General features: G+C 47.3%; 6 protein-coding genes across 6 annotated transcripts, besides 4 other annotated features; all 6 read left to right on the top strand.

The window, feature by feature from the left end:
* Positions 1–441: 441 nt before the first annotated feature.
* Tb11.01.6480 (hypothetical protein, conserved) lies at positions 442–2,640 on the top strand (the record flags this gene model as incomplete). The annotated part of the gene is made up of 1 exon (XM_824450.1): positions 442–2,640. One exon carries the CDS (start codon positions 442–444, stop codon positions 2,638–2,640), a length of 2,199 nt encoding a protein of 732 aa, XP_829543.1.
* A 1,142-nt stretch (positions 2,641–3,782) lies between these two features.
* Positions 3,783–3,820: a microsatellite.
* Positions 3,821–3,865: 45 nt separating this feature from the next.
* Tb11.01.6470 (hypothetical protein, conserved) lies at positions 3,866–4,618 on the top strand (the record flags this gene model as incomplete). The annotated part of the gene is made up of 1 exon (XM_824449.1): positions 3,866–4,618. One exon carries the CDS (start codon positions 3,866–3,868, stop codon positions 4,616–4,618), a length of 753 nt encoding a protein of 250 aa, XP_829542.1.
* Positions 4,619–5,464: 846 nt separating this feature from the next.
* Positions 5,465–6,136, top strand: Tb11.01.6460 (hypothetical protein, conserved; the record flags this gene model as incomplete). Its single annotated transcript, XM_824448.1, has 1 exon — positions 5,465–6,136. One exon carries the CDS (start codon positions 5,465–5,467, stop codon positions 6,134–6,136), a length of 672 nt encoding a protein of 223 aa, XP_829541.1.
* A 530-nt stretch (positions 6,137–6,666) lies between these two features.
* Positions 6,667–6,691: a microsatellite.
* Positions 6,692–6,883: 192 nt separating this feature from the next.
* Positions 6,884–9,022, top strand: Tb11.01.6450 (hypothetical protein, conserved; the record flags this gene model as incomplete). The annotated part of the gene is made up of 1 exon (XM_824447.1): positions 6,884–9,022. One exon carries the CDS (start codon positions 6,884–6,886, stop codon positions 9,020–9,022), a length of 2,139 nt encoding a protein of 712 aa, XP_829540.1.
* Positions 9,023–9,323: 301 nt separating this feature from the next.
* Positions 9,324–9,344: a microsatellite.
* Positions 9,344–9,374: a microsatellite.
* A 9-nt stretch (positions 9,375–9,383) lies between these two features.
* Positions 9,384–10,325, top strand: Tb11.01.6440 (hypothetical protein, conserved; the record flags this gene model as incomplete). The annotated part of the gene is made up of 1 exon (XM_824446.1): positions 9,384–10,325. One exon carries the CDS (start codon positions 9,384–9,386, stop codon positions 10,323–10,325), a length of 942 nt encoding a protein of 313 aa, XP_829539.1.
* A 335-nt stretch (positions 10,326–10,660) lies between these two features.
* Positions 10,661–12,082, top strand: Tb11.01.6430 (hypothetical protein, conserved; the record flags this gene model as incomplete). The annotated part of the gene is made up of 1 exon (XM_824445.1): positions 10,661–12,082. The coding sequence occupies one exon, from the start codon at positions 10,661–10,663 to the stop codon at positions 12,080–12,082; it is 1,422 nt and encodes a 473-aa protein (XP_829538.1).
* Positions 12,083–12,140: the final 58 nt, after the last annotated feature.

Raw genomic sequence — 12,140 nt, 5'->3', positions numbered from 1 at the left:
TGTGAATATGTGTTTGTGACTGTGGGTTCTACAACGTTTTTCATACCGTTTTCTCTTCTCTCTTTTCCAACCAGCTGCGCGCGTAGGTCGTACGAAGACCACGATTTGCACGCATCCCCTTAGCTGTAACTAATGCTTAAAAAAAGTAAATCAGGACCACAACCGTCACATACATTCGCTCCCTCCTCAGAACGCTTTCTTTTTTTTTTGTGTTGTTCCCCTGTCATTCACACTTTCTTCAACGTTTTCTTTCTTTTGAACTTGCCTAGAAAGCAACATTTGTTTATCTTTAGTTTAATCGTTGATTATTCCTTTCTTCCCCCTTTCCAGTTTTGTCTCCTTTTACAAGGACTCCGCGCTGGTTGAACGTCATCGCGTTCCAAAAGGGGGGAACTTGTTTTTTGGTCGCGAAGCTTATTTCATCGAATTCCCAGCGTGATCATGTCTGATCAGGACGGCAACCACTCGCCCTCACCTTCCCCCTCGCCATGCTGTTCTATGGAAAGTAGTGCAGAGACATTATCCTGCCGTGGCTCGCGGGCGGAAAGTGAAGTGCCTCACCGCTCGCACCTGCCGAAGTCCGACCGCCAATCCCGAGTGCGAGACGAGCAACTGCAACGTAAACGAGGGGGGAAATGCCTTGAGAGTTGCTCCCTATACAAGTCGCAAGTGCAGGAGAACGAAGTAACTGGGCTAAACGAACCAAAAGGTGTGGAAACAAAGCTTAGAAAGGACCGTCCGCGTCATCACAATAATAGGGGAAAGCGAGGCGCGCGCAGAGATGGTGGTTCTAATCGAGAAGGAAAGTTGCCTACCAAGGGCACTGCTGCTGTTACTGCTACTGCCAGCGGAAGTAGTGGTAGAAATGTTGAATCCCCCGAGTGGTCAAAAGATGTTGCTGATTCGGATAACAACTCCTCTTACTTGAGTCGTGGTGGTGGGAATGGATTCAAACTATTTCAGAAGCTTTGCCATCCGTTTAGTACACATGACGTTATGCCCAGATGGGGTCCTTGTTCACATAAACCCGAAGCGACTGATAGCGCCGAGTTGGAAGCCATAGGAGATTTCATGGTGACCAACAGTGGAGATGCAGGAGGCATGCGCAGCGTTCTTAGAAAGGTGGCGAATACAATCCCCTCGAGAGTGAACAGCATGGCATTGTCAGTGCTACCAAATTTTGCAACCGGTTCCTCACTTATTGCGATCGGAGTCGGGGATGCCAATGGACGAGTGAACTACTGTGAAATACCTGTAGGAGATGCAAAACTCTCACGACCATCACTTTCCAGCCAAAGGAAGAGTGAATCTGTTGTCACCACAGCAAGCCAGTGTCGCACCGACATGGATGTTTCGAGTATTTCGACTTCCATTCCTTCGGTTTCTCCCCGTCAGCAGCTTGACACATTCGGATTCCAGCAACAGTCGGTGCGAAAACACACGCATCAGGCATATGTCGAGGAGTTGGATTGCTTAACTTCGGTTCCAATATCGCAGTCTGTGAACTGCTTTCAGTTTCTTAGACCCCATCTGTCCCCAAGCACGGTGAGCTATTTGACTTCAAACGACCGAGTTATTAAGCTGTTTCGGGTGCAGCGTGAAGGACTTTCAATGTTCCATGCCTTTCCGGAGATGGAGTCCATTGTCGGACCAGAACTTTCCAAGACAAAATACTTTCCTTGCGCAACACTGCCGTCTCTGATACTTCCCGCACGCGTTTATTCGGGAAATCACATCAACCGAATACATGGTCTTAGTGTTTGTGCTGATGATCAATCTTTTCTGAGCGTGGATGATCTTGAAGTGTTCTGGTGGAACTTTGAGTGCGCAGACGGCTCTAACGGATCGCGCATCGCAGACATGCGTCCACCTTCTGGAAACATGGACGACGTAGTGGAGTTGGTCACGACGGCCGGGTTTCACCCAACCCACAACTCCCTATTTTTCGTTGGTCGGAACTCGGGGTTCCTCGGCATCGGCGATTTGCGCGAGGCAGCGACTGGCGCACAACGTCGCTACAGTACATATGTGCGAGGGAGGGCTGGAGCAGGATGGAACTCTCGCTTACAAGACTACGGCGAAATATTATGTAGTGTTTCAGCCGCCGGTTTTATAGGTACTGATCACATCGTAACGCGTGATTACTTTTCCCTCAAGCTGTGGGACCTGCGCCGCACCTCAGAACCGTGCGACATGGTCCGTCTTATGCCTTACGTAGAACCGTACTTACGCTCACTCTATGAAAGCGACGCCATTTTTGATCGGTTCTCAGCGGCAGTAGATCATGTTTCGGGAACAATCATTACTGGACTCTATGACGGTGCTGTGGCCGCATGGCAACCCTTTCACTCTGGACGGCCTGGTGGTGAAGAAATCCTAACCTTTTATCGTGCTGATCCGTTAGCGTTACTCTGCGAAGTGGAAAATGGGGGTAGGGTGACGGTAGAAACACTTCAGGCATCTTTTTCGCGCAGGTTGGGGGTTTATTGTTCCACGCACAGTGAGTGTGGTCAGTTTCACCAAACCCACTTGCCAGAACCCATCGCCAATAGAGTCACTTGTGTATCAATTTCTGAGGGAGGGGATCGATTTGCAATGAGTTTAAGGGACGGACGAGGCGTCTTCCTGTTTGAGCGCTAAGTACTTGTTAAAGTGCCGCTGACACGGCAACTAACGAAATGAAAACCTTAATAAATTTAGTGTTTTTTGTATGCACGAGCACTAAAACATGGTAAGCAGATTTGTGTTAATTGCAACGAAACTGAAGGTCCACAGTCTGCACAATTGTAGCGAGCGGGTTTTTCTGATTCAGTGACGTGTGGCGGTTTGTGGAACGGAGGGATTCCCGTAGGGACCTTTTTTTTCTTTTTTATTTTGTTGTTGTCGTCGTTTTTTATGGAGTATTCCGGTGCCGAAGCGATTTTTAAATACACATCGAGCAGGTTGACCGGAGTCCACGAACTACCAGGCACATCCGATCCGTCACGCTGGAACCGGTTACCACTGTAAATTAGTGTGAAGAACATCTAATGTCGCGCTTCCGCGTGCATGCCCATGCGCTGCAATCAAACTAAATAGCACTATTTTGATGTTGCATACTCTAATGTATTTGTGCACGTATGTTTGCAACGCTGCCGCTATGCGCTTTTTCCCCCTTGTAACCTCTAATTGTTTCTCTCATCAGACCATGGGGTCCTCTTCCCCCCCCCCTTTGGAGATTTCCCCCGCACAAAACTTTACTGTCCTTCACTCAATCAATTATCAAACGCCTTCACTTCCCTTTACATTTTCCTTTTTGTTGCTTTTTTCCGCATTGGTTGCTCCCTCGACCTTAATTTAAGGGGGAAAAAAGAAGAGGAACATTTGTTCTTTTTTCTTTTTAAGCTGCTTTTCTAAAAGCTCCCAAAATAAATTTACGAAGACACCTGCCATTCATAACAAAACAAACAAACAAACTTCTAACAGGGTTTTTAGGAAGTGCTCGCAAGGGGAACAAAGACAACTGAAAAGAAATCTCCACTGAAGCGCTGTACGGAAAAAAGAATAAGGACAACTCAAAAGGTGCTGAGTGTCGTTCAACTTTCTTCAGTTGTAAAACCGTGGCGGCATTTTCTTTTTTTCTTTACTAGTGGTGTAGGAAACTTGTAAAGTCGTTGGGAAAAGCAAACAAAGAACTGATACTTATAAATTTATCCAGAAGGGTTAAACTGACAGGGGGAGCGGAAACTAAAGCTCTCGTGTGGGAAAATAAGAAAGTAAGCGAAGGATTGTGGAGAAAATCAAAAAGAAAAGGAAAACAAAAGGAAAGAAGAAGAAAAGACCCAGGAAAAAGGTATCGCACAGTAGAAAGAAAAAAGAAAAGGGAATGCAGTGGAAGAAAGATGACTTATTCGAAGGGCTTCGCAAGTTGCCGCGTACCCCGGGGGAACTGTTCGGTCACCGAAACAAACTCAATTTTATTCTGCAGAAGCGGTTCTTCATAGCACCGGATATGGTTGAATTAGCGCTTAATCGGCAGAATGGTGAGCAGTTCAACCGGTGCTACGCTAAACTAGTAATGCAGGCTGTAGCGAAGTTTAACAACACCACCCGCAGTCAACTGAAGGTTCGCGTCGACCCCCGACTTCCGAAGGGACTGCAACTCATTCAGCCAGATGACAAAGATACCGGAGCAAACTTGAAATCCAAGAAGTCAGAGAAAGCAGCAAGCGGGCGTTTAAATGCATTTAGCAACACAACTTCGGGGCAACAACGAAAACCTCAACAGCGTCAGCAGTCGCGGTATTGCAGTCCCCAAAGCGGTGGAGTATCTCCACGAGTAGTGATGCCAATCGACCCAGCCGAAAGGGATTGTCTCTACGCCACTTATCTTAGAGCTCGGACCCCACAAAGTGGTACACCTGATTATTCGGATATGATGCTACAGAGCCCAAGCTGTGCAACTGATGGTAAAACAACCATGTTTTCTGAAGATGGGTCGAGCGCTCTGCGGTCAGCGACGCGCCGCTCCGCGGGTGATGTCCATTTTGCTACTCCACCGGTATTTAAGGGGTTTGAAAGAACACTTGAATTGACGCCAGCTGACTCTCCTACCGAAAGTTTACCTCTGCATTTCTAGGTAGGAAGTGACTGTCTTTCTTGATTTTTTTTTGTATTTTCAGGGAAACATCGTCACGTGTGCTCTTAGTTTTGCATAAGCGTGAATATATGCAGACAGAGGTGGGCACATGAACATTTGTCTCTCGTCCATCTATGTACGCAGTTATACGGCGTGGCTAAGTAAAATATTATATATATATGCGTATACGTTGTACTTTTATTTGGAGATAACCGATCCGTTACAGTCGTCTTCGTCTGTCCATTATTTTTTTGTACCTGTCAAGTGATGTATCATAATGTTGTATTGTCACTGATTTTATTTCGTCACAGGGAGCGCATGCAACTACCAAACGAGGTTTTGTTGGGGTTCAGGGAGGAAATGAGAGGAAATATGTAGTGAGGGAAGGGGGAAAGGAAAGGCATTTTTGTATCTCTATTTAAAGGAGCGGTTGATTTTGTTTGTGTTGTTTTCATTATGTTGCCTTGTATTTTTTCCCGTTTTCTTTCTTGCTATACCCCTGCAGCTAACCCTTCCCTTGAAGGACATGATTTGGTTCCTACTGCGGGACTATGTGCCCATTCGGCGGTGCCCCCGTATTTGTACCTTTATTGTACCTTTTAAAAAGATATGTGTACATTTTTTTTGAATATATCGCACCTCCTCCGATACACTACACTCTGGTGACTACTTGTACTGTGTTTCAATGCTCATTGTAACATTTCCATGTTCCCCTCTATTTTCATTGTTATTTTTTTACCACTTTATGTACATGTATTTTTATATTTTAAAGAATTTGCGTTTGTTCAAGGGCTGAAAACTTTTACGGAAACACAAAAGGACGTGTGAAAGCTGAGAGGGCCGAAGATGAGTTTGCTTTTGGATGACGACGATGAATACAATCCACCAACGAAGGTTATGCGCACTGAACCTGTTATGGCAGATTCGATGTTGCATAATGGGGTGCCAGTCGAAAGAACAAATGTCATCGCAGAGGGTAATAGTTCAGCGGCGGAGTTGAATATTGCACGCCGTGGTGGAGATGGTGTGGAGAAAATGGCTGCATTTGCATTTGCCGCTGGGGTCGTGAAGGTGAACCTCGTCGACCGGTTAGACCACCCATCACCCAGTGGTGCCACCACCACTACCACAACAGCCACCACATCACAGGAACAAACACCTTCCACATGTTTCAGGGGAAATAATCCACCTACCGTGCCGAAGGTGGTAAAGGGTGATGTGTCGCCGTCATCACAGCATGGCTCGTCTGCACTTCTGAGCCCATTTTCCGGTTCCCCTGACCATCCCAGCTCTACAGACATTATGGAAAACAACAATGACTCCACTTCTGCGGTTCCCACAGTTTGCGAACTCTTTCCACAAGGGGATGCCATAAAAAGTGGGATTAGTGGAGTGGGAAATACAACGCCAACTGGCAAATCTCCCTTACGTGCTCAAGGGGGCATTCCAACACCTCCAAAAAGTCAAATGAAGTTATCCGATTTCTTTGCCAAAATGGCATGTGTAAGGAAGATGTAATGGTGATGAGTCTAGATGTGTGTGTGGGCCATTACCTCCCACTAACCCGGGCACTTTGTTTTTGTCATCACAGTTATATATATATATATATATCGGCCACCGGGCACTGCTGATATTTATAGACTTGCACAATTGGTTTGAAAACCTTTTGTTATATAAAAGAAGAAGGAGGACGTTTCATTTGAAGGGAGTAGTTCTGCAGAGCTGAACAGTTGAACAATATCTCGAAAATGCATGGGAAAATTTGAAGGGCGTACTGAAGTGTGATTTTGCTGTACAGAAGCAGTGAATCCACAATGCGCATAACGAGACGTGCGTTGCGCGTATGTGCTCATCGCATGCTCTCATATTGGCGCAGCTCAAGTTCACAACTCTACCTTTTTAAAAAAGTAGTAGATTAAAAAAATAATGCTGTACCTGCCCGTGGGTGTTAACCTACGTGAGCAGTCTCTAATTTGTCTTCCATTTTTACTATCTTGAAGTGGTGGCGCCACTGCCCTTGCTCGAATTGTATGCTCTCTCTCCCTCTCTGTCTGTGTGTGTGTGTGTGTGTGTTATTATTTTTTTTTTTTCACGGTCGCCATTTCTATTTGTCTACCTATTATTACTACGGAAGCATGTGCGTTACCTCCCGGCACACGAACAGCGACGTTGGAACGTAATATTCCTCGAGTGGCGGCAGGATACCACCCTGGTCTTCGCACACATACTGGCCTTCTGTTTTAGCAGGGCACTGAAGTACGAATAATGGCTGCTCTGCGTAGTGTTCGTTCAAAGCAACAGGTGAACAAATTCTGCAGTGTGGGCTCGGCGTTGCTTGGAGACGCGGTATGTTTTTCCATCAAAGAGTGGGATAATACGCTCCGAACTCTGGAGGCTGCGCGGTGTGACCCCCTCCTTTTACCACCCTTGGCGTCACTACCCACTTCAGCGGTGTGCGAGGCGGTTAGGCATTACCATAACGTCTACATGAAGGCATCACAACTGATTGTCCTTCGACCATTGCATTGGAGAAAATGGCAAGAAGGGCTTTGTGAGTTTATGGATCACACAAACAACAACGGCACTGATGGCGGAAACAGTAGTAATGGTTCAAGTACCACCCTTCACACAGGATGTTGTGAATTGGAAGTTCTGTGTGGCGCATTTCTTTCCCAGCAGCGTGAGCAATTTGTTGTTGCTTTCTGGGGTACTGTGGATAGTTGCTCGCTGCGTCTGAAACTCCTTGTCTCCCGATTCCCTCACGAAGATGAAATTATCTCCGTCTCGCCTGTTGCAGGAGACGGAATGGATGGTAATGGCGCGGACTTGGAAGAAGTTCGTATAGCAGCAGAGGAGAGTGCGGATGATATGGGGGAGGGTGCCATTCTTTTGCGAAAACGGTACTTCCGAGAGCTTTATAGTTTTCAGAGGCTTGCTTGCGAATCAGCCCATCTGTTCGGTTTCTATGCTTCTGTGGGTAAGGCGGAGCGTTTGTGGCTTACTGACACTTTGCTTCTGGAACGGCATGAAGAAGCTGCAGAGGTACTTATCAGGCGTAGCTTCAAGCGTGACTTTGATGTCCCTAGTTTGGAACTTGTTAGTGGTGAATTACTTGAAGATTACAAGTCGTTTGAGGTCAACGAGTCGAAGCAGCGAGTGTTACTGAAGAGGGCGGGGGATACTCTTAAGGGGCTGTGGTGCATTCTGGCTCATGACAAGTTCGTTAAACATCAATCGCAGAGCAAATTGCAACAAAAAGGAGTTGAGGAGGAATATGAATGTGGGGTTGAAGAGGAAGAGAGGTCGTGTGGCACTGATGCAACAGCGCTTAAGTTTCCCGAAGAACTCGTGCGTTGCATTAGTTGTAAAGCCGTTAGATCGGTGACCGCATTTGCAACCGCTGTGCAATCCATCGTGGAGTGTAATCCGTCGTCGCCACCTTCTGCTAACCTGGAGCGTCTTGAGTTTCTCCTCTCATTGTTACTGAGATGGTTTGAAGCTTACACAGGGGAACGTCACAGGGGCGACATCCCATTGTTTCTGGATACGGATCTTTGGGAGTTTCTGTTGCAGAGACACACAGAGTTGCTCAAATGGGTGATGTCTGCTTACTGTAGTGGAGAGACCGATGTGGATTACAATTCGGCTGTGGAGGCTGTGCAGTTTGTGTGCCTTTCTGTCCTGCGGTGCCTAGACGTGTACAAGGCTGCCGTGGTGTCGAAGCGGTGCGAGGAGAGCGTGAAGGACAAACTTAAATGCGTTGCAGGGAACACGGTTGCTGAGTGGTTGAAGCACACGGCCATTGGCGCATTTCTTCGTGGTATTCGACGTGCGTGTTCTGATTTATGTGCAAGTGGAACGCGTTTTTGTTTGAGCATCCCGTTGATGTTAATTGTTGTTCGGAGCTCCGTTGTGGAGTCGAGGCTGCTTCTTTTGTGTCACGGAATATCCTGCGCAGTAGACGTCAGGCAGCTGCTCCTCCCCATGGTTGACCTTGGTTTCAAAGAGATGAGTCAACTGGACAAAAATGCGGATGGAACTCTGCTGACGAGCTGGGTAGGGTCCATGACTTCTGTTTTGAATTCACTCCGTCGTACTCTACGCGTACATGGTGCTGAGCACGCACCTGCGGATGATTTTGTTTGCGAGTTGCACCGGCACTACCTTTCACTTCAGCGACTGTCGCCCGCAGCAGTGAGCGACATTGTCACTGATGCCTGGACTGATTTCCTTTCTTCTGGCTTTGTTGTTGAGGGAGGCCTTCGTGGCAGTCGCCGCGTTTCCCTCTTTTCTGTGAGTAGTGAGAGGAGATCAGCACTACATGGGGCGCAACAAATGGTGAATGGCACACATGTTGATGTTGGCCATGAGGAGCGAGACTATAAAAGGCTGCGTAAAGAGTAATCAACAAGGTTGCATGCACTGTGCATGCATCTACACGTCATTGCAGTTGTTATCGGGGCCTTTCCTTCAACTGTTTTCGTGTGCATTCATAGGAAGACACATGAATGTGCTCGCACGCTCGTACAAACTTATCTGTAACTCATTCCATTTCTTTTTTCTCATGCACATTCCGTAATTACTCGGTTAAGATGCTCCCAATACTGCAGATTTCCATTTTACCACCTTCTGCCTTTTTTTTTCTTCTCTTCAGCATCCCAGCTCTAGTGGCGGCAGAGGGAGGTTTTACGTTTCTTTTGTGTGGTCTCTCTCTCTCTCTCTCTCTATATATATATATATATATATATACATATATTCAAGTTATATGTTCGCTGAGTTAGACTTCGATGCTGAGGCAGATAATTCCTCCTCCGCACCGGGAGGTGTTTCTGAGTGTGCTTGTTCTTCGATTCAAGATAGTGGCAGTTCTTCTGCCCTAACGCCTAATGACGACGCTCTCGTGGTGCAGTTACATCGCCCAGGGAGCGAAGGTTTCTCCTGTGTGGCGGGGCCTGCTGACGGTGCCACAAGAATGTATGATGAAAAACTTATTAACGGAGATTCGTGGGTCAGTGATGAATGCCACTGTGTCTACTGTGAAGTGTTGAAGGCGTCATCGAGTCTTTCAAAGTTGCAGGGGCGGTTTAAAAGGGATTTGAGGCCGACAGGGGACAGGGTTGGGGGTAGGAAAACTGTTGTTTTGCTACTTGACCTAGACAACTACGGTTTCAATCAATTCAAAAGCGTCCCACCGCGGAGAAGTGAAGGCAGTAACATCAATGTACTGGATCACTTATTTGTGTGGAGTTTCTTTAGCTCATGCTTCGCACGTTATCATGGAGTGTTGCCCGATGCACATGTCGTTTGCCAACGCAACAGCGGGTCCGAGGCTGATGCCAGACATAGCGATGTGAATAACTTGAATTGGGGCCAAGGAAAGAAAAGTGTGTGGAAGCACCTCGCGGACGAGGGGCGTTTGCACTTTACACCATGTGGTGGTCAACAGCAGGCAGCTGACGGTGTCATTATGCAAATTGCGTACGCAATGGTTCATATGCCTTTGATTGTTGTGAGCGGTGACCAAGGACTTCTTCGTGCCATTAGCGAGAGGAGGCGAGTAGCAGGGAGGAAAACTTCCCGTGACATTATGGAAAACGAACTAACCTCCCAGTTGGAAGTAATCAATGTTTGTAAACACAATAAGAAATTCTTTCCGGTATGGCGGGATTTGGAGACGGCGGTGAGACGCATCATTCATCATAAGTGATATGCATTTTGGACTCGTACACCACTCTTTCCCGATGTGGGTTTGAGGGTATGTTGCGCACGACGGGAACCGCGTATCACTGCGCTAGGTGAAAACGGTGACATTGTATGAGGTTGTATTGAGAATTTTTTTTTGTTGTTGTGTCGCGATTTTCACTGTATTTAACATGAACCGCTCTGACATGGGTACTCAAATCGGCTGTTGTCAGTTCCAAGTAACGTTAAACCGTTCACACTAGCTTTGTCACTTGTCTCTATAGGCTTTCCATATACTTTTATACCGGTACTGTATTTTGTTTACCTTCCTCTTTGTACATATTAGTGGACTCATTGTGAATGCCCTCAGAATCTTTGGCCGATGTCGACTGCAAAATTAACGAGATGCGTGATCGTTTAATGAACATAAGCCAGTGCCTTCAGCGTGATGAAGAATTTGATGCTGGGTTTGTGCCCGGCAGATCACCTGAAGTTTATCAACAGGATGAAAGGAATAGCATCGTTTCACACGCAGCTGATGAGGAACTCCCCCGTAAACGCCAGACTTCGATTTCATCAAGTGCGGAGCGCATCTTTACGAAGGAAGAGAAACTATCAGTGCTCCGTGAAGAAGCGGGTGATGGTAACATAAAGACACTTAACACTTCACGAAGGAAAGGGAGCACCACAGCACTCGTGGAGGAGGTAGAAATGTGTGACTCGGGCATAAAGGAGCAAGAGAGCATCAAAACAACGTATCAACTTGGAGCACCGTACACAAAAAATAATAACATTAATGGGGGTCCCCCACAAGCGGGAGTTTTACAAGCGGAAAGGCAGGTGCACGTGTCGTCGTCTCAACCCTTAACTCATCTGGTAGGTGGCTCTTTTGACCCCCTCCAGGCAATGGAGATCCGTCTCCGTGAGAAGCTGCGCAAAAAGGTATCAAGCAGTAATCACCCTTCAGATACTGTGGGATCCGTCAACAACCTACCAGTGGAGCAACGAAATATCTCAAACAGTGCTGCAGAGAACAGCCCGCTGCATGAGCCATGGACTGCCACAGCAGAAACACCTAGTAACAAAACGCAAGGGCCAGTCAGGGAAAGTTCTGAGAAACAATACAAACAGTATGTGGACAAGGGTTGTGGTTCGTGTGCGTTAGACACAGAGTATCTGTGCGCTGGGGAAGATAAACGCCCTACAGTCCGCAGCAGTTCCGTTGTTACTGAAGTTTCTCGGCCTCTGGTTTCGCGTGGGTCATGCCAACACCGAGTACAAGGCACAAACTTCATGCGCCCCATTTTCGCCCGCGCACCGCACTCTCCAGGTTCTCCTCGCGTTACCGAAAAGAGTGTTTCGTGTAAAAACACGATTAGGGGAAACTCAGGACCTCGAGGAAGGACCCCATCACAAGTCGGTGGCGACCCCGTCCGCCCTGTTTTGCCGCGCAAAACGGCTCCGCAGAGAACCGTCCTGGACATTTTAACGGGAGCAGAGCTCTTTGCCCTTCTCAGACTCCGCGGCGTCATTGTTTCTCGTGGTGATACAGGGGAGTACCTACTACCAGAGGCCCGATGTCATTCTGTGTATTTATCACCCGAAGAACACCGCCAACTCTTGGACCTGCGCACTAAACTTAGAGCACAGTGTAGTCGGAACCCGGTGGAACCCAGAATCCGGGGTTCACCCATGCAGCAACGGGCCGAGTCGGGGCCTACACGAAGAACTGGTCAGATGCATAGAACTTCGGAACTGCAGTGCAATCTGCGTCAGCGATAGATTTATAGAATAAACGGCGGAAAACAAGCTGTAGGCTCAACTCAATATTTCTTGTTTA

Source organism: Trypanosoma brucei (assembly GCF_000002445.2).
Source record: "Trypanosoma brucei brucei TREU927 chromosome 11 chr11_scaffold01 genomic scaffold, whole genome shotgun sequence".
Lineage (NCBI taxonomy): Eukaryota > Euglenozoa > Kinetoplastea > Trypanosomatida > Trypanosomatidae > Trypanosoma > Trypanosoma brucei.
Note: the sequence above shows the minus strand (reverse complement) of the source record. Positions and strands in the feature narration are given on the sequence as shown.